General features: G+C 51.5%; 1 protein-coding gene across 3 annotated transcripts; it reads left to right on the top strand.

Moving 5' to 3' along the window:
- Positions 1 to 6,971: 6,971 nt before the first annotated feature.
- Positions 6,972 to 18,749, top strand: HPCAL4 (hippocalcin like 4). Of its 3 annotated transcripts, none has more exons than XM_036876601.2 (4): positions 7,025 to 7,299; positions 13,006 to 13,175; positions 13,291 to 13,506; positions 14,743 to 18,749. In XM_036876601.2, exons 2-4 carry the CDS (start codon positions 13,014 to 13,016, stop codon positions 14,938 to 14,940), a joined length of 576 nt encoding a protein of 191 aa, XP_036732496.1. In that variant the 5' UTR covers positions 7,025 to 7,299; positions 13,006 to 13,013; the 3' UTR covers positions 14,941 to 18,749. The 3 variants fall into 3 exon arrangements, with proteins under 3 accessions (XP_036732498.1, XP_036732496.1, XP_036732497.1); XM_036876602.2 differs by lacking the exon at positions 7,025 to 7,299 and adding an exon at positions 7,428 to 7,516; XM_036876603.2 differs by lacking the exon at positions 13,291 to 13,506 and having other exon boundaries at positions 6,972 to 7,299.
- Positions 18,750 to 23,498: the final 4,749 nt, after the last annotated feature.

Raw genomic sequence — 23,498 nt, 5'->3', positions numbered from 1 at the left:
AAATAAAATTCATTAAAATTAAATTTTAAAAAATTCAGTTCCTCTCTCACACTAGCCACATTTCAAGGGCTCAATAGCCACAAGACTGGTAGCTACCTAGATATAGAACATTTCCATCATCACATAAAGTTCTATTGGTTGGCAATCTATTGGTCTATAGGATCTATCTTCTATAACGCAGGAACTGACCCCTCAAGGACACAAACTGTACCCTCTCTCTCACTGACATTGCCACCACGTCTCTCCCATGGCTTTTTCCTACCTTGTCCTACCCCTACCCCTGCAGCACCCAGCAGACTGATGTACCTTATGGGCCAGCTGAGATGGAACTGAGAAACAAGAGCCAGACTCCCCTTCCTGAAGACACCCCAAAACTTCATGAGCTAATTCTTTGGGATCCCCCTCCTGGAGCTTTGGGGAAGGGAACCATTTGATTACACCCACAAGGAATGGAGAGGATAGTGTATCTCCCTTTACAATCATAGTATTTCTCCTGCCTCAGTCCTCTTTCTAGAGATCTAGTGGAAGGGCAGAGAGATTCTTGGGCTACTTCTGAAGTTGCGTCTCTCTCGGCAACACGGCAGGGAGGTGGTTGAAGCTACACTCGTCAGTACTCTGAACTTATAGTACACTTTCTGCTTGCTCTCACCTCTGTCTTCACCCTACTATGCTCTCTCTCCTGTATAGCCAGGGGCTGGAAGCCTGTCAACTGCATTTCTCAGATTTTTTTATTGACTGGCTTCCCTCTAGGTTTTACCAATGAGAGTCACTGACAGGAGTTTGGAAGTCAGAGGAGAGAAGCCTTTTCCCCTTTTCCTAGCATGGTAGGAGCAGCATCTGCCAGAGCAGCAGAAACTGGGTGGGCACAGCCTCCTGGGTTCCTGCTCAAGCAGTACTCTTGCAGAGGAGGTGGTGGTGATGGCAGCATGGTGCCTGTGACCTCTAGCTCTGGCAGTGACAACACTAGCAGCAAGTGACCTCAGACTTCCCCACAGCAGCATAAGCGAGAGTGTGAGCTCCTGGCTTCCTGCGGGGCAGCAGGGTTGGCAGGTCTAAGGGGAGCAGCAGGGGCTCCAGCCCACCTAACCTGCAGTGGGTGGCATCGTTCTCCCTTCCGCCCCTCCAGCCTGGGGTTGGCAGTAGCGTCCTTCGATTACAAATGTCTGGGTAACCTCAACATCTGTGCTTTGTCCCTCCAGCCCTTCTAACATGTTTGTGTCCAATCTCTTGTATTAAATTCTTTCTTTGACCTACTAGAATGGTTTTTATAAGAGGAAGTGATGTGGGTCCCTCTGGAGCAAAGCCCCCAGAAGCAGGCATGCTTCCCCCACTCTCACTTTCCCTTTTTGCTGGCTGGAGGCTCTGAGCGATGGTAGAACCACAAGGTAGACAGAGCCTCAGTCCCAAATCCCTGTGAGAAGGAGAGCCACCCATCAACCTGACACCGACCCTAGACTGTATGTAAACAGGAAATAAACTTCTATGTGTTTGAGTCATTGTATGTTTGGGTCTGTTTGTTGTAGCAGCTTAGCCTTTGCACCAATTAATATGACAGCCATGATTTACATATTTATGCTAATACACTGCTTCCTCGTGCCAGGCACTCTGCAAAGCACCTTGTCTTCACTGAGTTCCCACACAGTGAGTAGCTCTTTTTTTTATTCCCATTTACATTCTAGGAAATGAATTGCAGAGAGGGTAAGTAACGTGTCCAAGGGCTGTCTTACTTGAAAACCTATGCATTTGGACAGACATAAATAATTTAAATACATATATACATAGTGTGTGTGTGTAAGTAGATAGCTACCTCTACCCTCTGTGTATGGCCCCAGGACTTTGATGTAGGAATTGTATCAACTGGGTTTCTTCGCCCTCTAGCTTCCAGTTGGTTTGGCCAATGGGACATAACAGTAGGAGAACGGAACATGGGAGTAGGAGGAGGTCCACCCACCCTCCATCTCTGTCTGCAAGCCACATGTTGGCAGTGGCTATGTTCCCTTACCAAAGGCCACATCTCCCAATGGAAGACTGTCTCCTACAACAGCTCTGCTGTCTTCCTTTGCCCCTTGAGGCCTGGAGGTGGTAATGGCTCTCCACTGGTGGTAGCCCAAGGGTGCTTGACAGCACCTCGGTGATTTTTCTCAACTCCACCCACGTGTGTGTAAAGAGTTCCTATACTGACCTGTCTTCATTAGTTACCATTCTAAGTGCCATCTGTGTCCTGTCAGTACCCTGAAGAGCATAGCTTATGTGTGTTTTTATAATTTAGGAACTTCTATTGTCTTTGGTAAGAACACCCTCCTTTCCTACTCTGGGAACACCTGCTTTGGGAGGAGTTGACCTTATCTAGGGGTAGGCAACTGACTCAGCCCTGGCCAAGCAGAGTACTGCATCCCTCTGTGTCCAGCTACTGATTCTGAGCTTAGCATGGATCCCAAAACCAGGCCAAGGAGAACCAGCCCAGGATGTTGACTGGCTCTAGTGGGGGAAGAGAAGCTCTGTTTTTCTGTGGGACTCCCACCTGAGACTATGTCAGCCTAGAGATGCTGGCAGGTGTGGATCCCTTTATGTGGATCCCAAGAATGAAGTCAACACCAGAGAGCCAAACCCCGAAAGTCCTCTGTACTGGGGTTTTCCCTTACTGGAGCTACTACCTTCTCTTTTTGCCTTACCCATTGTGTGCTGGATTTTCTGACACTGGTAACCGAGAATCACAACTGATAAAGAAATATGCCCAACTTGTATGTGTCTTCTGCAACAGAAATTACCTCTAGATAACTTAAGTAAACAAAACCAAAATCCAAAACAAAAGAAAATACACTGGAGGAGAGGGATGTGCTGTGAGCACAGAACCAAAGGAAGAGCAGAAGTAGGTCTTGGAGAGGCTGTGAACCAGAGTCATCGCTGGGGATTCAGAGAGCAGGAATGAAGACAACAGCGTCAGAAATCTGCCTGGAACAAACCAGTGCTGTCTACTACCCCTAAACCACAACTCAAGAGTCAAATTAGCCTGGGGAGAGAGAGAGAGAGTCCATTTAGCCTTACTTGAATCTCATGCCTGACCCTTGCCCACAGGAAGGCACCTGGGGTGATGACAGTCCCACCGAGATGCTACATAAACAGGGCTGGGTAATGACATAAACAGGGCTGGGTAACGTGACTCAAAGCAAAATCTTTTCTAAGCACTTTGCATAAGCACAGTTTTGATTAAGCTCATTTTGATCCTCAGAGTAGCCCTTCAAAATAGGTACTGTTATTAGTCCTATTATACAGATGAGGAAATTGAGATGCTGAGCGCTAAAGTAACTTGCCTGTGGTCACACAGCTGGTAGGTGATAGAGCTGGGGTGCAGACCCAGGCCTCTGGCTCCAGAGTGTGTGCATGCAACCCACGACACTGCAGGGCTTCTCCAGCAGAAGGGGAAATGAAGGCAGGGCAGGCAAGAAACACAAAGTCCCTTGAAGAATGCAGAGAATTTCCACTCTATCATTTTTAAAACCACTATGTACTAACAAGAAAAAAAAGATAATAAGAGAGATTTATAGTTTGGAAATTAGAAAGAAAAATTCCTATTTAGCTGATAGGGGAAAGAGGAGTCCAGAGCTGGTGACCTGACTCTCTCCCAGCCACAAAGACGACTATGAAATATCTAGGACACAAGGGAATTCCAGCTGTCACCAGGCTGTGCCAGCCGAGGCTGAGGAAACCCAGGGAGTGGGGAAGGCATTATCCATCATAAAGGCACTGTCTGGGACCAGCCAGGGGAGGAATGCTAGCACTTTGGCGAAGCAAACTGGAGTGGCTACTGCCTGCAGGCCTCTGCCCTCACCGAAATGCTGTTGGGGTTTCCCTCTGTGCCTTTCGCACAAACACACTGTTCTTTTCCCATGCAGCCTGCTCTGCCCTCCTCATTCTGCAGGGCCTGCTCCTTCAACGGTGCAGAACAGGCGTCACCAAGGCTCCAAGCTTGGGAACAGCAAGGCCACAACAAAGCCCCAGAATTTAAACCACATTTCTCTGGCTCAGCCTTTAGCCGCAGAACCCCAAGTACCCCTTCCCAAGAATACAGGTCAGTCAGTGGTTATGGAGTGCAGGCTCTGGTAAAGTCATGTAGCTTTTCTGTGTTTTGATTTCTTGATCTGTAACATGACATTAACACTGTAAAATAATTTAAATTTTTTCTTAAGTATAATAAAATTTGTTAGCCAAAAAAAAGAGTGTGGGCTCTGGAGTCATACCGGGGTTAGAATGCCAATTCTGTGGCTAATGAGCTGTGTTACAATGGGCAAGTTATGTAACTTCTCTGGGCCTCCATCCACTGTCATGAAATAATGATACCAGAGCTGAAAGTCAGTCCTCACACACAGTATAGCTGAACTGGTTTTTAAAATATCAAAATATTTCCAAATGGACTGGTTAACAGATAGCCATAGCCCTTGGGTTCTCATTCCTCTAGCTGCTCTTGCCTGCTCCCTGTGATCCAGTAACTAAAGTGTTAACTCTTGGTAAAACAGAGATCTGCTAAGGCCTTGATTTAGTGCTAAGGCCAGTGTCCGTTCTGACTAGTAATGCTCATGCCTGAACAGGTTGTTAGATAGTTTTAATATCACCCCTAGCAGTGCTCATATGTGGGATTAATTGAGATGATGCAGATAAAGGACTTGGCAGAGTCCGGTACATAATAAAACCACTCAGTCAATGTCAGCTGTTACTGCTTTAAACAGCAAACCTACAGGGCAGAGGCAGGATCAAGATGAGGGCTGCAAGTATTACAAACAGGTAAAGATGGGTTATGACTGCAGTTCAGGAACAGTCACAGGAGGCAGGATGATGCATGGTCAAGACTGTAGGGGTGGTCCTGCCTGGTTTAAAGAGCCAGAGCAAGATTAATATATCCCCACTGACCAAATGCCCCTTGCCTTCCTTCCTGTGCCACCTGGGATTCCTCAATCCTATCCTCGATGCTAGGACCAGGGATGGGGAAACCAGGAGAAGCCACACACTGGCCTTTTTGCAATCCAGGACTGCTTCTTGTTTTTACTACTCCCAGTTCTACTGACATTATTAGAATCCCATGTCTTGTTGGCCTCAGAGACAGACAAGCTGCTCCCAGGAGTCTGGGCTTTGCATTTTTAGTGTCTTGGGAAGCAGAAAAAAATATTCCAATTCCTCCCTTTAAGGACTTGAAGGGTCATAAAGAGAGGCAGTATTGTGTACTGTCTAGGGGTGTGGGCTCTGGAGCCAAACCACTTGGGTTTAGAGCCCACCTCTGCAGCTGTACCAGCTATGTGAAGTTGGGCTAGTCACCTAACTGCTCTGGGCCTCAATTTTCTCATGTGTTCAGTAGTGCCTGCCTCATAGAGTTCTTACAGGAAACAAATGAGGTAACATATCAAGGGTTGGGCCTGGCACAAAGTAAGCTCTCAGTATATGTCAGTTTTTGTTAAGGAGCTTACAAGTGTAGTGCAGCAGTTAGATTCGTGCCTGGGAGGTCCAAACCATGACGGATCTTGCCCAGGGTGGCATGTGGCACCATCAGCAAAGGTGGGACCCCATTTTAGAGTTTCAGATACACCCCCAGCACCCCACGCTTCCTCTCCCATGTCCTCGTGTCTGGGATTATGGTTACCTGTAAGCAGGGATGGATTCTTGCCCTTCTCTCCCGCAGGCCCAGAGCAAAGTTCCCAGGAGGTGTCAGGGCTTTCAAACCTGTCCCTTGTGAATCACCAACCAGAGGGGCTATGGATGTGCCCGATAACTGGGTCCCCAGGTAGTGCTCTCATGCTGCTAAGGCCCCAGAGAGAAGCCCGCAGGCAGCCTGGAGAATAGGACAGCAAAACAGATACAAGGGGGAATGGGACAGTTCCCCAAAAAGAGAGAGAGACGTCCACTGGTTCGTCCCCAGCGAGCCTGTCTGTCCAGGTAGTTTCTGGGACCAGGCGGAGAAGCAGTGCTTCCACTCTCCGCTAGAGGGTCCTGGTCCTCTACCGCCCCGCCCACCTCCACAGCTGCTCCTCCGGCAGAAGCCCCGCCTCTTCCCTCCGCGGCTCTACGGCATCCCGCTCCATTTGACCAATTGCCAGACACCCTGTCCCACTTTTGACAGATGCCCAGAAGTCCCTCCCCGCCACGTGGCCCACCCCGAGAGTATCTGCCCTCCTTTCTCCCACAGTATGCAGTTGAAGGGCCACTTCCCACTGCCTTGGGTCGGGAGCTCTCAGTTGCCAGTGCAGATGGGGAGGCCCAGCCGGGCTTTGGGGAGACTCCCAAATGCGGGGAGGAGATGTTGCCGGGGCCTGAAACCTTCCAGACCCTCTCAGTGTAAACCGCCTCAGGTTTGTATCAACATCCGAGGCCGGAGACTGGCGGCGGCTGGGACGGGTTCTGTCTAGGAGACGGGAAGACCGGAGGGTGGGGAATGGAAGTACGGATAGGCAGAGGGACCCTTCTGGGGGAGATCCCAAGGGGATCTTGGGGGTCCGTTGGAAATGAGGAAGGCCTGTTTGGGGAGAGATCTGACTTTGGGACTGTAGGAAGCCCACGGCTAGCATGGGGCTAGTAAATATTGGGTACCTCCCCACGCTTACTGTGCTCGCCACGTTCCCCCAACCTGCCTTTGGATTCCACGACGTGAGAGGAGCGGGTGTGCTGGGGGTGTGTGTGATGCGAAGGCGTGGGCTGCTGACCAACCCGTCGCTTCCCTCCCCCGTTAGCTACTCAGCAGCTCCTCCTCGCCCTTTTCCAATTAGGGGTGGAATACGGAGGGGGTTCACATCGTGTGACTCATCGCCTCCCCCAGTCCCACCCCCGCCCCCACCCCCTCTGGGGCCCAGGAAGGAAGGCTTAGAGGCTCCGCTGTGGCTCTCCTGTTTCCATAGCAACCGCGGGGTTGTTTTTGCGAATCCACTTCCATCTTCACTTTTCTCCCCAGACTGCGGCCCGGTGTCTGAGCCTCAGGGCCGGGTACGAATGGGGTACAGCTTCCCCCCTTTGCACAACTGCGGGAAGGTCAGCGCGAGCGGGCGGGGCGCGCTCCTGCAGCCGGGCCTCCCAGACCACCGGGTCCCACCTGAAACCCCGCCCGCCACTCCAGTGGAGCCAATCAACGCCCAATTTGCCCGGGATGAGGAGGGGCTTATGCAAATCGGATCGCCTCCGAGAGATACAGAGAGATACAAGAGCTGGGAGGTGGCTTCGGTGCGGACCTTGGAGAACCTGGCCGCCAGCCCGCGAGCCAGTCTCGGTCCCCGCGGCCCGCCGAGGCTCGGAGCCATCCTGCGACCCGGCGAGCGGCCTCAGGTAAAGCGGGTGGGGCCGGGCAGCGGCCTTGCCCCCTCCCGCTCCACTCTTCATTCCCATCCTCGTCGTCTGCTGTCTCCGGTTCATCTCTCTGAGCCCTGATACCTTCTTAGGCGGCAGCATCTGAGGGTCCGTCCTGGGCAGGGGCCCCTCGCCCCAGTCCAAGCCCACGGGTCCCAGGGAAGGAGGCAACGCGGCCTCCTTACGCCCAGCTCAGGTAAGAACAACCACTGCTCTGGCCCCCAACACACACAAACGCATCTGGGGGCGTGGTGTTGCTGGCGCCATCGGAGGAACCGAGCAACCTCCCTCCTTGGAGATGGGTAGTCTGCTCAGCCCCGTGGCCCCCCTCCACCCCTGCAGGTAGTCCTCACCCACACCAGCCAGCCCCACCAGCAGCTTCCTGTACTTCACAAGGTCCCTGCCCTGAAAGACAGTCTCTAACCTTCACAGAGCCCACTCCCACTTCACACTGCCCCCTCAACTGTCCCCATCTCCCACCCTTCCTGCTGACAGAGCTTACAGCATGCCTGGGGGAGGGAAGAAGCTCCCCTGGTCCCCAGTTCTCCTCACAAACATTGTCTCAACAGCCCCTCTCCCTGTGGGCCCTGTGGGCCCAGTGCTCGGCAGAGGCCCCATGTTTGATCTCTTGCATCCTGGCTGGAGGATGAACTTGGACACCACTCCCCAGCAGACCACCCACACCTGTCAGTCATTGCCGCCAAGGTCTCAGTCTCCTCCCTTCCGCTTGCCCCTTTCAGCCAAAACACCAAGTCCTCTCAGTGTACCTCTCAAATGTGTTTCTAATTCCTATCCTCTCTGGCCTTCTTGCACCCAGCCACTCCCTCCCTGCTATCTTCCTGCTGCTCCACAAAGACTGTGCCAAAGCTCCATGTGGACTGTGTCATTCCTTTCCCTAAGGTGTCCTGAATCTGGAGGGCAGAAGAACTGGGTTCAAATCTTACCTTTGCCTCAGTTGCTGTTTGACTTTGGCCAGGTTACTTCCCTCTCTGATTCTTTGTGAAATGAGGATAGGGGGCAGGACCGAGGGTGGACTGAATGGGATGATCTTGAACAGCCTTCCAATACTGACACGCTCTGGTTCTATGGCTGATTATGAGAAAACAGGAGCCTTTTACTCTTCCCCTAGACCATTAGGACATTTCAGAGAGGAGGCCTAAGGGGCTTTAGTTATCACTGAGAAGACGTTGCTTCTTACCCAGGCCACCCCCTCCCACACACTCTCCAGGCTCAGGCCCCTTCGCGGCTGTTAGGAGTCCCTCCTAGATCACCAGCACACGTGGCATGGACAGCTCCAAGATGGAGGTGGCCAATGGGGCCCACTCTGTGTTTATCATCCCTGCCTCTCATTAAGAAGGAGAGGGAGAAGACCTGGCTGCCGCTGCTTGGAGAAGAGAAAAAGGAGGAGAGGAAAGAGAAAAATCTCCTGACCAGGGAGCTGTTGTCACCATGGCAACCGTCTCAGCACCAGCTCTTCTGAAGCTGGGTGAGGGTGTGGGATTATTGCCTCCCTCAGTTCCTCCCGCCCTCACTGCCACCTCCCTATTTGAGGCCCACACCCCTGGGCTTGCCCTCTGGAAGAAACCTTTGAGCACAGAGGGGCAGTGCATGGGGCAGCGCCAGCTCCTTCACAGCTGGAGAGCAGCCCTTACTTTATTCAAGAGGGAAGCAGAGGAGCCTGCCTATGTTCAGAGGGGCCACAGCTCCAACAGAACATGCCCCCACCCCCAGTGGGTTCTGACCTTTGCCTTGTGGCTGATGGCCTCTAGCTGACCTTGGGTGAACCCTTCCTTTCCCCAGGTCTGGGTTCTGTTGGCTTGGAAGTGGGTGCAATGTCAGGAGAATGCAGATAAACAAAACAGCCTGATGCTGACTCAAGGAGGAACAAGGGGGTTCTGGCCCCACTCATGTATTCCTCCAAGGTACATTCATTGAACATCTTTGTCTTCCAGCATGGTGTTTAGGTTTTTGCAAGGTGGTTCTATTCAGCCACAGAGGGGGCAGCAGGAACCTGGGGAACAAGGTTTGCCCTACAAGAGGGCAAACTTAGAAATAATGGGATGGCACTTTTCTCGTCTGAGTGCTCCAAAGCCAAACAGGTGACATTGGGTGGGGATGAGCTCTTTGGCCTTAAGCAAAAGGTGTGGAGAACTTTTTGTGGCACAGGCCAGGTTTTAATAAAAAGTCCTCTCCCAAATCAAGCCCCATTTGGAATTCTAGAGCACCAGTGAGTGCCAGAGAGCTCTGGAGTCTACACACTCATGGGGCTCATCTCTGTGGCCCCAAAGTGCTGAGTCTGGGCTGCTGAGTGTCCACGATTCAAGCTAAGAGAGGCTGATCATCAGGGAGTGGGCTTCAGCTGGGCCCAAAGGCTGATAATAGCTGTGTCAGTTCCGAAGGGAAGAAAGGATGTTGGGAAGAGGAAAACAGGTAGGCGACAGGGGTGGGAGGTTTTGGCTGTGAGAAGACTAACTTGAAGTATGTCATTGTAAGGGGAGCAATGGGAGGTGAGCCTAGACAGGTGGGCACCTTCACACCAGATTCTAGAGGATTCTGGAGTTTGGGGGCCCAGGAGCCTGGCTACCTCTAGCCTATATCATACTTCTGGCAAAAACCAGAAACAATATCCCCTCAGAACAGAGGAATCAGAAGAGAGGTACTTCCTCTGAGGCAGCTGGGCCCACGGGCATGGCTTGGCAAGCAGGGCCCCAGCTAGATTTCAGCTCCCTCGGCTGTGCCGCTGGTCCTGACTCTGGGGAGAGAAGGACATAGTGAAGGCTCCAGGTGCATTTCAAAAGGAGGAACAATAAGACTTGGTGGCGAGTCGGACCTAGGGAAAAGGGGAGAGGAGATAAAAGGTAACTAAGATGGCATTTCCCCCATGGGATGAGGGAGGGAACGGGCCATGGAGAGAGGAGGGCCACCACAGGTTAAGGGTGAGCCTGGTTGTAGATGTACTGAGGCTGAGGTGCTGGTGGGCTGCCCAAGGTGTGGATATATCCTGGGTGTCAGACACTGTGGCCTGGAGCTCACTGAGGTCAAGAGGGAGATCAGAGATGTGGTTTTCCCAGAAGGCAGGTAGGAGTGGGAAGGTCTGTACTGGACAAGAGTAGCCATGATTTGGAGAGTGTGGTCCAGGCAGGCGGCATGGATTCAGCCTGGATGCTCATCTGGACCCTTCCACTGACCTGCTGTGTAACTCTGAGCCAGTTTTCTCCTCTCTCTGGGTTCCAGATTTCACTAAAATAAGGGAATGATCTTAAAGGGCACCACCAGCTTTGATCTGCTGATCTAAGAGCAGTAGAGGAATGAAGAGAAATGAAGGAGATGGTGTAGTCCTCAGTGGGTCTGGAACCAGTTTGGGGCCAGGAACAAGTATGGCCCCAGGAGACACAGAATTATGGGAAGGCAGCAAAGGGCAGGGAGGTGAAAAGGGGCAGAAGGTGAGAGGCACAAAGACACCATGACACACACACACAGATGTGTGTGCTCTGACAGACTGGCAGTCTCATACATTGACACGCTCCCACCTACACCCAGCCCCTTACGCAGACACGGGCACAGCCCACAGGAGACAGCAGGAGAGGCTCTGCCCTCATCAGACACCTTCCCCTTAGCAGTCTCTGACTTCCTCGACGGTACCCTGCGCCTTCAGTGTGCTTCGGACTTGGAGAGGAGGAAGCTGCGGATGGAGCCGCCTCCTGCCCATGGGTGTTCCAGAGGCATCCTTGACTGTGGGCCTGGTGCAGCTGTTTTGGACCCCACAGTTCAGGCTCCTGAGGATGGCATGCCGCCTCCATTCCTGGCTTCTCCTGGGAGCATATAGGCTTCCCCACCCTCTGGGGGTGGTAGGTGGGGGAGGATGTTGCTACCCCAGCTTCTCTTTGATTTCCCTCCTGGCCCAGTGGAGGAATCTGAACCCGAGATGTCCTGTAACTCACCTGAGGTCACACAGTCAAGTGAGGGGCATGGAAGAGACCAGTCTCACATATGGTTATGTAGGACACTCCTAGCAGTAAGGATGCATGCAGGGGACTGTGGAAGTGGAATTGTTTCTGCTAGCCTGAGGGCTTTCTTTTCTAGAGTATCTTCAGGATGGGCCACCCTGAGGTTGGAGTCTGGCGCCCTTCTGACGAGCCTCCAGGCAGGTCAAAGTTACCTCCCGGGCCATGTCCTGGGAAACGCAGGCTCTGGAGATACATTCCTTCCATGGAGGTCAGACCAGAATATCCACCCAGCCTTCAGGGCCTGGGGCCTTGGTCTGGCCAGGTTTCCTGGGAAGGACCTATACCTCCCTCTGCAAAAGCTTCCTTTGGCACATGCTACTCGAGGGGCTCCTATTCCAGCAGGGGACTGACTCTTCATCCTCCCCAAACTTGCTTCTCAGCACCACCACCCATCCATTCAGCATACACATCTGAGCATACACCTCAGCTCCCTCTGCTCGTCTCATCACCACATCCAGTCAGTCACCATATCCTGCCAGTGCCGCCTCCTAACATCTCTCAGTCCATCCACATTCTCCACACCCACTACCCTGGTGTCATCATCTCTCACCTGAACTATGCAGCAGGCACCTCTCTGTTCCCCCACCGTCTCCCCACCCAGGGCATCTTGTACACTGTAGACAAAAGAAAAATTCTGAAATTCTAAACAGATTCCTTCTCTCTGGGTCCTCTGCACCCAGTTCAAGACCTACCATATTGTAAGCATTCTGTAAGTGTTTGTGGACTCAATGTTATCTTCTTAGCCCTGACTGTAAAACCCCAGGAGCTTCTGTCCCTACAGGTAAAGGCTAAACTCCTTGGCATGGATTGAAGCCCTTTACAATCAGCCATCTACCTCTCTGTCCCAATTATGAGTCATTGATGGTTTGCGTCTACTTTATCCCCATCACTGGCACAGGGCCTTGCACACAGTCAGCCTCAATATATGCTCAGAGAATGAATGATTAATGAAAAGCAGGATGTAATCAGGGCCGTCAGTGCTGCCAGCGAGGACTTCTATTTGTACAGAGGAAGGGGGAAGAGAAGCTTCCCGCTGGGGTGGCCTGGAAGGCCTTAAGGAAGAACTTAGAAGATGGTGTCAGGTGGACAAATGAGGAACCAGCCTTGGATCCCTGGTAAGAGAGGAGCCGGAAGAGGCAGATAGGGGCTGAGTGTGAAAAGCTCTGAATAGCAAGGAGAGGATTACGACCCTATTCTATGAGTGGGGGAGCTATGGAAGGTGTAAGCAGGAAGGAGCAGTGTGGCATGCGGCACTGCTCGGTGAACAGAGACCTGGAAGGCTAGAGATCTTGGGTGCCGGGAGAGAATTCCTGCTGTGAGGAGAAGGGGAGAGACCTGCTGACAGAGGAGGCCTTGTTACATGGAGTGTAAGGACAGGAAGAGACATCCTTGTATGTGTGTGTGAAGAGAGGTAGGTACTCCTGTGCACAGGAAGCAGTGTGGTGGTGGAGGATCGAGCCCAGCTGTAGGAGGTGAGTGGGTCTTGCTGAGGTTGGTGCTGAGAATCGGGGACCCAGCCTGCTGTGGAAGGAGGGATTCTGGCTGTAGGAACGTGGGGTTTGTTATGGGAGATGGCTGTTGTGGAGAAAGGGAACCCTGTCCTACGGGGACTTGGGGGACCAGTGCCCAGGTGAGGGCCTGGCTCTGGACCAAGGTGAGGAAGCCCCTTGTCCCCCAGGCCCTGCCATGGGGAAAACCAACAGCAAGCTGGCCCCAGAGGTGCTGGAGGACCTGGTTCAGAACACCGAGTTCAGCGAGCAGGAGCTGAAGCAGTGGTACAAGGGCTTTCTGAAGGACTGTCCCAGCGGCATCCTCAACCTGGAGGAGTTCCAGCAGCTCTACATAAAGGTGGGCGGGCGGGCCGGACGGAAGGGGGAGGGGCCAGGAGGAGGGCCAGCTGGGTGGGGCGGGCGGGAAGGACAAGGCCGCTGCTGCACCCCAACCCCCCGCGTCCCCGCCTCAGTTCTTCCCCTACGGCGATGCCTCCAAGTTTGCGCAGCACGCTTTCCGCACCTTCGACAAGAACGGCGACGGCACCATCGATTTCCGGGAGTTCATCTGTGCCCTTTCGGTCACTTCCCGCGGCAGCTTTGAGCAGAAACTCAACTGGGCCTTTGAGATGTACGATCTGGATGGGGACGGGCGCATCACACGCCTCGAGATGCTGGAGATCATCGAGGTGCGCTGGGGGTACGGGCCCCTGTCTTCGCTGTCGGGCCCTTCTCTGGCACTGCCTTCTCCAGCCACCCTCTCAGGCCTCAGCACCCGCTTTGCTGCTCCCACCCAGGATCCAGTGGCTAACTAGCATTGATTCGGCGCTCAGTGTAGGACAGGCTTTGGGCTCAGTGCTGTACCCAACAACCCTGTGGAGTAGGTACTGCCAGAAACCCTATTTTACAGATGAGTCAAGGTAGCCCGCGGTAGTTCATGATTCAAATCCAGGGAGCCCGACTCTAGAGCCTGAGCTGTTAGCTCATTACTCCTCCAACAAATACATACGGAGTACCTGCCGAGTGCCTGGCACTGTCCCTGCTTTCATGGGACATTCCTTCTAGTGAGAAAAGTTAGAACAGCAACAAAACCATACTCTGTCAGGCAGAACGTATTATAAGGATAAACAAAGCAAAGTAAGGGGAGAGAGCAAGGGAGGAAAAGTGATTTTATGCAAGGTGAAAAGTGCAGCAACCTGAATAAGGTGAGGGAGCTAACCTTGTGGATGTCTGGGGGAGTGTTCTATGCAGACAGAACAATAGAAGCAAAGACCCTGACATTAGTGTTTGCAGTGTTCCTGGAGTGGCCGGGAGGCCAGGGTGGTAGGAGAGAGCTCAGGTAGTAGCCAGGAGCCCAGTCACTTAGCATCTCACCCTCTGGGGTAGAGACTTGACTTTATTCTGAGTGAGGTGGGAAGCCATTAAGGGCTCTCTCCATTCTCTGTGTGGAGAACAGATTAGGAGGGCGGCAGAAGCGGGGAGACCAGTTAGGAAACTTCCAGAGCAGTCCAGTTAGGAGCTGATGGAGGGGACAACTGTGGAGGAAGAGTGGAGGGGGTGGGGGTTGTTGAATAGGAGGACTACTGTGAAATTAGGGCTGATGAGGTTTGCTGAAGTATTGCGTCGGGCTGTAAGAGGAGAGTCAAGAATGGCATCAAGGTTTTTGACATGAACAAGAAGAATGAATTTACAATGAACTGAGACAGGGGATGCTGGGAGAGGGACAGGTTGGAGGTGAAGGGTTGAGTTTTAGGTATGTTTGGTGTGAGGTGCTCATTAAATATCCAGTCTTAATGACCATACATCACCTTCCAATATCTTCCCCATCTCCCAGTGCTCTCCCTGCCTGCCCCAGACCCCCCTCACTTGCCCCTGAGTCTCCCTGTCCCTCGTGAGTGTTCACACCCTCCTCCTCACCCTTCCAGGCTATCTACAAGATGGTGGGCACCGTGATCATGATGCGTATGAACCAGGATGGGCTCACACCCCAGCAGCGTGTGGACAAGATCTTTAAGAAGATGGACCAGGATAAGGATGACCAGATTACGCTGGAGGAGTTCAAGGAGGCGGCCAAGAGCGACCCATCCATTGTGTTGCTACTGCAGTGTGACATGCAGAAGTAGAGGCTGGTGCGGGGCGTGGCCAGGCGGGGTGCGGCCACTGCCCAAGCTGTTGACCTCGCAGCTGGCCCTTCCCCAGGGGGAGGGGTACTCTGGCCTCACTCTCTGGCCTATCCACCCCTCTGCCCAAGCCCTTGCTTCTCTCAGTCAAGATCCTTGAGGGACCACCTCATCCTGGAAAAGACAGATCCTCAGGTATCCTGTGGTCTAGCCCCACCCCCATTCACTGGGCCTGGCTTTTGCCCCAGGAGGCAGGGTTAAAGGGGGGACTGGGGTTCTGCTTTGAAATTCTGTTCTTCCTGAGATTATGCTTTATAGGATATGGTCTCACAGACCCCAGTTAAAGGGCCAAATTGGGTCTGTCCTTTGCTGATCACCCAGATTCCTTAAAGGTGGTCTCTGCCCTGCCCTCCTAACTCTCCCTGGCCCCTCTCTTCCCAACCTTTGGAGTGTTCCTTCAGTCCTTTCTTCAGCAAATGTTTATGGAGCACCTGTTCAGTGCCAGACACCTCTAAGTGCAAAGGCACAGTTTACAAGACACATTCCATGCCCTCCCGGGGCTCACAGGGTATCGAGGCAAACTTCCAGGGGTCAAGGTCTCTGACGGGAACATTGAACACAGCTGAGCAGAGGATATGGTGAGGTTGGTTAGTATGAGGGGAACTATTAAATTCATCAGCCCAGCTCCATACAGAGCTGCTGAAGGGTGAAATGAAAAGTGATTGGAAGTCTAGGAACCATGTGAGTGGAAATTTTCAGAAAAGGAAATTTATGTAATACTTATTTTTTTAGTGCCCTCTAAAAGAGCTAAAGTCATTTTATTAGTTTAGGATATTAAAACATACTTTGTATTACTTAGTTTCTTATAAAATGATTAAATGAATATAGAAAGTACTAATTTTCAGTGGGGGGAAAGAGCTGAGGAAAAAAGATGAAAAATATCACCAAACGTACCAGACAATACTTTTCTTAGCAGCCTAAGTCCTGAGCTGTCATCAGCCGCAGTTTCTGCTGCTTTCTTTTTAATGATCATTTTCAATTCAGAGAGCAACTCTCCATTGTGCACTTCCTTTAGTTGGGGGCTGATTTTGGAAAACAGAAAAAATAAGGTTTGCGGAGAGTGAGACAAGTATATGTCCTACATCTTGGAAGTTCCTTTCTGGAGGTGGTCTAGCGTCAAGGATGGGCTGTTCTTTCACTGCTACAGAAGCAGAAAGAGCTGGAAGAAGAAGACCACTGGCCACTGTTTAGGCTGCCAGGCTGCATTTCTGGACCGAATGCCTAAAAATGCACTGAGCACACTCCATTTGAAAGGGTTTTTCTAACCCTAAATCCTAAATCTGCCAGGTAATTCATCACCTTCCAAATGCACTGGCTTTTTTTCCAATGCTTGCTTTCCAGTTTTGAATCCATAAGCTATATAGCTGCATGCTTTGACTTCCAGAAAATTAGTCTTGCTTCTTCACCAAGTCTTTTACTTTACTTTCTCTTGTACTTGTGATTAGAAATTTTGATGTGCAGTGACAGTTGATTTCCTCTTGAACCACCGGTGGAATAGTCTAGTACACAGGTGCTGTCAGCCCAGGGTGGGAGCAGGGAATGATTGCTGAGTCAGGGGGTGTGGGATTGTATCTGCAGGAAAGAGGTGCAGCATGCCTCTTACTTCTGAGTGCTCATCTCTCCTCTCACTCTGCAGAGGGAAACTCTTGGGGATGCTGACTTTTGGTCCCACACTATCCTGGACCTTCCTTCTTGCTCCCCATGGAGGTAGCAAGGCCACTGAGTTGCCATCCTCTTTCTGTCCTTCTGTCTATGATGAGCTGCACATTATAAGGCTGGGGAATTCACATCCTCAGCAGAAACCAGCAGGTTTTTATCCAGGAATGCCTCAGGGGATGTTCCACTGCTCTCAGGAGCTGGCCATTAAGTGTGTCTCATGCTGTCAGCACCACAGATACATAGCTCAGTCTAGCTCAGCTGAGACTTCCAGTGACGACCTTTCTACTAGGTGGGGTTCCTATCCCCCACATGTTGAAACTAACCTAACACACAATCGCACAGAACTTCATGGCTTCCAAAGGCTTGTCAATTACCCCATCTCATTCTGTCCTCACAGCCTAGGGAAATAGGGATTTTCACTCCCTTTCTGCAGACTTGGAAACAGAGGCACAGAGAGGGGGAGTCCCTTGTGCAAGAGCACACAGTCAGGAGGTGGCACATTGCCAAGACTTGAACCCAGAGCTCTAAGAGGGTTTCTTCCCTTCGGAGTTTCTTCCATGCCCATTTCTCTGATAGAGTTGTACAGAGGTTGACTATGGGGCAAGCTATGTTAGTTTTTGTCTTTTACAAGCTTCCTGCTAAGAAGTTTCTGAGACTGTGGTCTTCCAAAAAGAAATAGGACTTGGCTGAAGTGCCCATATTTTCAAGCATCTTGTTTTCTGCTTTTGGGCAGCTCTGCCAACAGGTCAGCAATGTTCTAGGAGGCCTCTGATTCAGAACCCTGGAAGCATCCTGTACTATCTTTATCACCATCTTCGTCCCTAAGAGAACTGTTTTTGTTTTTTCCCAGCTGGTGGGCAGGTCCTACCCATGAGGGCATGTTTGATCACTCTAATCCTCTGGACACATACCCATGGGTGATATTTGCTGGCCAGGCCAAAGATTCTCAGAAAGCCAGCAATGTGAACACATAATGCTAGGCTGGGAACTAGGACAACCGTCTTCCTGATTGGAGGAGACACAGATGAGCCAGGCCTTGCTCCCACATGCTCCTGAATGTCCCAGGGACTTTGTGCTCAGGAGCTCCTATGGTAGAGCATCAACCCTGTCTTCAGCAGAGAGGCAGACCTCCCATTCCTGGTGCAGTCAAGAAGGACTTGCCATAGACTACAAGGTTAGCAGAAATTAAAGTATGACTTACATAGACACAAAAATATACAGACAGTTAAAACACTGATATATACAAATTCTCCTTTGAAGTTCTGTGTCTCCTTGTAGCAACTCTGTGAATTGCAAAGTCCCAGAATATGCCTTCTAACTGTATTCTGTTATCATTTATCCTTTTGGGCTGATTTAGATGAGCCCCTTATTTCTTATCTCTAAGAATCATCAGCAAGGGCTACTTCTGATGGTCACTTCAGTCCTTTGAACTGTAGTCGAGATTATATAACTCACCTTTCAATCAAAGGTTAAGAAAAAGAAAGCCCATAAACTAAAGCACTGAAACTTTTCCTGACAATGGCAAAGCCCTCAGAGTAGACATCATCCTGCTACAGAGCGAGAAAAGGAGGGGAGGGGAGAAAAAGGAGAGAGAATAAGAGAATAAGTTGGGGCTTCTAAGCAGGGTAGTAAGCTGACACTGTAAATATTTTACACAAAAATTTACCAAAGCAACAAATATTTCCTGAAGATCCACCCTGGGTGAGGCTTTGTGCTGACTTTAGAGATCATGTGGGGACAAGAATACATTTCTTACATATTTTATTCATCATTTTGAAAAAAATAATTCAAATCCCACAGTTGAAAAGTCTTAGAAAAATATGTGATTTTTCTTTTTGAAATTTTCGGAGTTTTCTTTTACCTTTGCCAGAGAATACGAGGACAGGAACAGGCCTCCCAGGATGTATGGCCCTTCCTGCTTGGTGGAGGCTTGGGGAGCCAGGGGTTGGATGGCAGAGGGGAGCCTCCCAAGCCATCCTCCAGCGTGGCCACCTGTGCTGTCCCTGGCTGCGCCCACAGTGACTGTCCTCACTGTCTGACCCTGTGCTGTGTGGTGTTTTTCTCACTGACAGTGAATAAAAGGTGTGACTGTGCTAAGAGTTCCTATTCTTCCCTACACTGAGGTGGGACTGGGTGAGGGGATGGGGAGTTGTGGGGGGAGGCCTGGGTAAGTTCACACAGTGGGGGGCCTCAGCATCCTTCTTGGGGCTGAGATTCTTGTTCTAGCAAGGACTTTGGTTACATGGAATAGAGAACCACTTGAGCTAGTTCACAGAAAGGGCTGAGCAGATTACAAGGGACCATAAAGATAGAAAATCAAGAAGGGCTGTGCCTTCAGAGAACTGGAACTGGTGACAGGGCCTGTCGCTTCTTTGGCCTCACAAGCACTCGTCTCTTTGGTAGTATTTGCATCTGTGGCCTTTCACTTGGCTTCTCTTCAGACTTCCTTGGTTCCCCTGCACAAAGTGGCAGCTGCATCCCCAGCCCTACATCAAGACTCACCAGGGACTGACAACCCCGCTCTGCGTCTGTAAGTTCTGCTTCTTAAGCAAAGGAATCTGATTGGTTCAGCTTAGCTTTCGGTGGGACCCTCGGCCCATTCATCAATGGGCCAGACCAGATGCTGGTATGTGGAGTCCATGCACAGAGCAGCTTCCCCAGAAGGGAGCTAACAACAGCAAACATTGGGCCTAGTTTCTCTCTCTGTCCAGTGGAAGGCATCTAAGAGCCCAGATGAATGGATGACCATGGGAAGAAAGGCCAAGGGCCAGGAATGCAATTAGTTCATATGGTGCCCTTTGTACAGAGTAGGAAAAGGTACTGCCTCTGAGTGGAAGCAGCCCCATAAGGATGCAGCTGGCCGATGGATGATGCCTTTGGGCCCATTAGGAAAATACACCCTTCTGAACAAATATAGCCTGCGGTGCCACAGTACCCAGCTTGACAAGTGGAGCACAGCCTGGATATCAGCCTCCACCTGCCCTGCCGGTCAAGGTGTTGTGTAGTACACACCTGTTGCACTATCCACTGAAGTCCAGCCCAGAGCCCTGAGACTCCCTACACTGACCCAGATACGGTGGGGGTGGGGATGGAACTTGGTAGTGAATTTTTTTGCTAGAACACTGCCCCCCACCCCTCAGTAGCCAGGAGAGGCACTGTTCCGTGCAGGGAGTTGGGGACAGTGGCAGCCGGAGGTGCTTACTTCCTCCTGAAACGCTCAATTGCTTTTACAAGGGTTTTCTCAAGGGCACTTGGAGGGGGCCAGCTCCCTTGGAGGGAAGCAATTAGGACAGAGGAAGGAGGCTGACCTGGCCTCAGGGCAGCCATAAACCTGTAAGGAGGTGACTCAGAAACCTGAGGACTGGGGACTGCTACTCCCAGCTGAAGACACAGGGGTGAGGAGTCTTGCTCCCTGCCTGCTTTTCCCATCTCCTAAAAACTCATCCCCCAGTCCCTCATCATCCCTAGCCCAGGCTAGCCACCTCCTGCTTTCAGGCTTGCCTTCTGTGCCATCCAGCTGCCCCTAAGAAACCAGAGTGATCTTCCTGAAGCATAAATCTGACCATTTCAACTCTTCAAAAGCTCCTCTCTTCCCTCAGTATGATAAACTCCTTCAGAGTCCCTCAAGGCCCTAAATGATCTGTCCCTGATCCCAGAAGCCTGTGCTTCCCTCCACATACCACCCCTGCACCCTGCACTTGAGCCACCACGAATTGCTCTCCATTTCCCTAAGGAATAGCTTATACATCTGTGCCATTGCCCCTCCCTGGGCTACCCATTGCCCTGTCTCAATGTCCTCTTCCTCTGTGAAGCCCTCCCAAGCCTCAAACAATTGACCCTTCCTGTGTATACCGTGCATCATAGTTACCAACAGCTTCCCACATGATTCTCTGTCAGGAGAGTCAAGCACATGTTTATGTCTCTATTTTTTAAAGAAAGACAAGGAAATGAAGGCTTAGAAATTGGCAAGGCTGGAACTTGAAATCAGGTCTCCTGACATCAAGGCCACTGCTTATTTCACTCTGTTACTTGTGGGGAGATCCAAACAGAATGAGAGAGGAAGATAATGAACCATGAGCTACAGGCTTCCAAGGACGAAGGGTCTTGCTTGATTGGTTGGAAGAGAAGGGGGACAGGTAAAGGGTGAAGGGAGGCCTCTGGAGGAGGTGGCATCTGCCCCAAGTCTTGCTAAAAACAAGCCAACAGAGCCAGGCGTGCTGGGTCAGTGCTGCCCAGGGAAGCAGTTCAGGTGTAGGGAACCTGGAGTCATGCTCAAGGGCATCTGTTACCAGCTTATCCATGTGGAGAATCCTGGACCCTGAGAAGAAGTGCTGGTTGAAGTGCAGGGGTGCAGAGGGCCAGAGACCCCTGCACCCTGCCATCCATCCGGATGTGACAGAGAAGACCAAGATGATGGCCAGGAGCCTAAGAGGGTGGAAAGAAGAGCCTAGGATCAAGTTCTAAGCCCTCCAAAGAGGGATCTAGGGAAAGTTCTTAAAGGGACCAAACCAGGAGTTTGGCAGGATCCTTTGACAGCAAGGAAGGGAGGCCCGCTCATGTCACAGTGAGTAAAGGGGTTTGGATTCGTCAAGAGATTTGGTTGCAAGTGAACAAAACCCAATTCAAACAAGCTCAGGCACAAAGGGAGGCTCGTTGGCACATGTAATTGGGAAATTCAGGCACTGCTGGATCCAAAGGCTCCAGGTGGCACCCTCTCTCCCTCCCTGCTCTGGCTTCTCTCTCTCTGTGCCTCACTGTCTTTCTACATTGGCTTCTCCTTTGTTCTCTCACCTGCCATGGGGAAAGACGGGTTTCCAGCTCTCATTGTCCCAAAGAAAAATGGCAGAGAAGGAAGAGCCAAATCCCTACATTAGAGTGCAAGACAGGGGCCCAGCTGGGGTCCCAGGCTCACCCCTGGCTCAGCCGCTGGGTCCAGGGGTCTATCACTGGTCAGGTGTAGGTCACATGCCTACTCCAGTGACCAGGGAGGCAGGGCCTGTTACTAGAAGAGGGTAGGAAAAGTTGCTAGTCAAGCAAAACTAATAGCCACCAACTTTTGGGGTGGGGGCATCGGTTGAAGCAATGAGGAGAGTCTCATGGAAATCTAGAGATGGGCACTATAGCTGGGCTCCATTGGGACTTGGGAAACTCAACCAGAGGCAGCTCCCTCTCAGCAAAGCATGGTTTCTCTTTCATGGGGTCTCTGCTGTCTTCAGCACATCTTTTCTCATCTTTATCTGCTGATCAGCTCATTCTGCTCAGTTTCTATCCCCGTTTTATGTTGCACACAGCTGCAGCTTGCTAAAGCTCATCCAGGTCTCTTGGAAGACAACTGCACTTCAAGCATGCTCAGCCTCTGTTCTGTGGTTGACTCTCTTGCCCCCGACTCCCAACCCAGGCCACACAAGTCAAAGGTCACTGGACAGCATGGGATGGTTCACCTTTGTGTCTGGTGCTCATTCCCATCCAAACAACCACTCCACATGTGCTTTCTAAAGGACTTCCTCCTCCCACATGAGGCACCTACAGTTTTTTTATTTATTACTGCATAACAAGCCACCCAAAACTTAGTGCTTAAAACAATAATTTATTATTTTTCATGATTCCGTGGATTGGCTGGGTTCAGCTGGGAAGTTTTACTGCTTCATGAGCTGTTGGCTGGGGTCACTCGCCCAGGTGTATTCCACAGGGACGTGGGCTGGGGCTGGAACGCAATGGCCTCACTCATATGTCTGGCAATTGGTGCTGACAGTCATCTGGGAAACCACTGTTCTCCACTGGCTTCTTATCTTCCAGGGCCTCTCTGCCTTACCATGTGGACTTTCTGGTAGGATTGTCCAGATTTCTTTACATAGTAGCTACCTCCCAAAAGGGCAAAAATGGAATCTGCAAGGCCTCTTAAGGCTTACACTTAGAAACCACAATAACAGCACTTCCACAGGTATCTATTGGTAAAAGTAAGTCAAAGCAAGACACTGGGTCAACTCAGATTCAACCCCACCTCTGGATGGAAGGAGTATCAAAGTCACATTTCCAAAGGGCAGGCAGGATGGGAGAGAGTTTGGGGCCATGTAGGGAAGCAAATCCGGGGAAGGGCAAGTCTAAACAGACTTCACCCAATCCTAAAGCTTTTTATTATTGTTATTTTCCTCTTCCTCCCACACAAAGTTTGGTCTATTCCTCCCAGGACATGGTGAAATCTGGGCAGATCCCTCCATTCTAGACTCCTTCCCAGTCATAGGCACTCCAGGCTAAGCCAGTATTTTCTCCTGCTGTTCCCACCCACCTGTGCACACTTCTAAGGTCACACAGATGCCCCTTGTCTGCTTTCTGGCCTGTGCCTTGAGATGGGTGGTATTAGTGTCTGCACCCCAGGCTCTGCACAAGGGAGACAATGCCCTGGAATTCCAGGATGGTGGTCCCAGATTTTTTGGTTTCAAGGGTCCTGGGTCGAGCCCTTCAGAGCCAGTAACAAACACCCCAAGCTCGGCCAGTGGGACCTAGGAGTGCGCGCCCCCTGCTGGCCATCTAGGGGCCAGCAAGAACCTGGGAGACCCAGGTCTGGGTGCCCCGACCGGCCAACCCGCGCCTGGCCTCGCCTCGGGCTTCAAGCCCCCTTCCTCCTTGAAGGACTGCCCCGCTGGACCCTCCGCTGTACCTGCCTGGCTAGGACTAGGCTCCTGCTTGTGGACGGAGCTGTCCGTCCACCACCTCCTCCCCCTCCGCGGGATGGACTAGGGTCTGAGGAAAGACGACGCCGCTCAAGTTCTCAGGGTCCTGACATCAGAGGGGAAAGACGCGAGGTTAGCTTTAGGGGCGGCTGTCTTTTCATTTCCTCTTAG

The sequence above is a fragment of the Manis pentadactyla genome, chromosome 4 (assembly GCF_030020395.1).
Source record: "Manis pentadactyla isolate mManPen7 chromosome 4, mManPen7.hap1, whole genome shotgun sequence".
In the NCBI taxonomy this organism is placed as follows: Eukaryota; Metazoa; Chordata; class Mammalia; order Pholidota; family Manidae; genus Manis; species Manis pentadactyla.
Note: the sequence above shows the minus strand (reverse complement) of the source record. Positions and strands in the feature narration are given on the sequence as shown.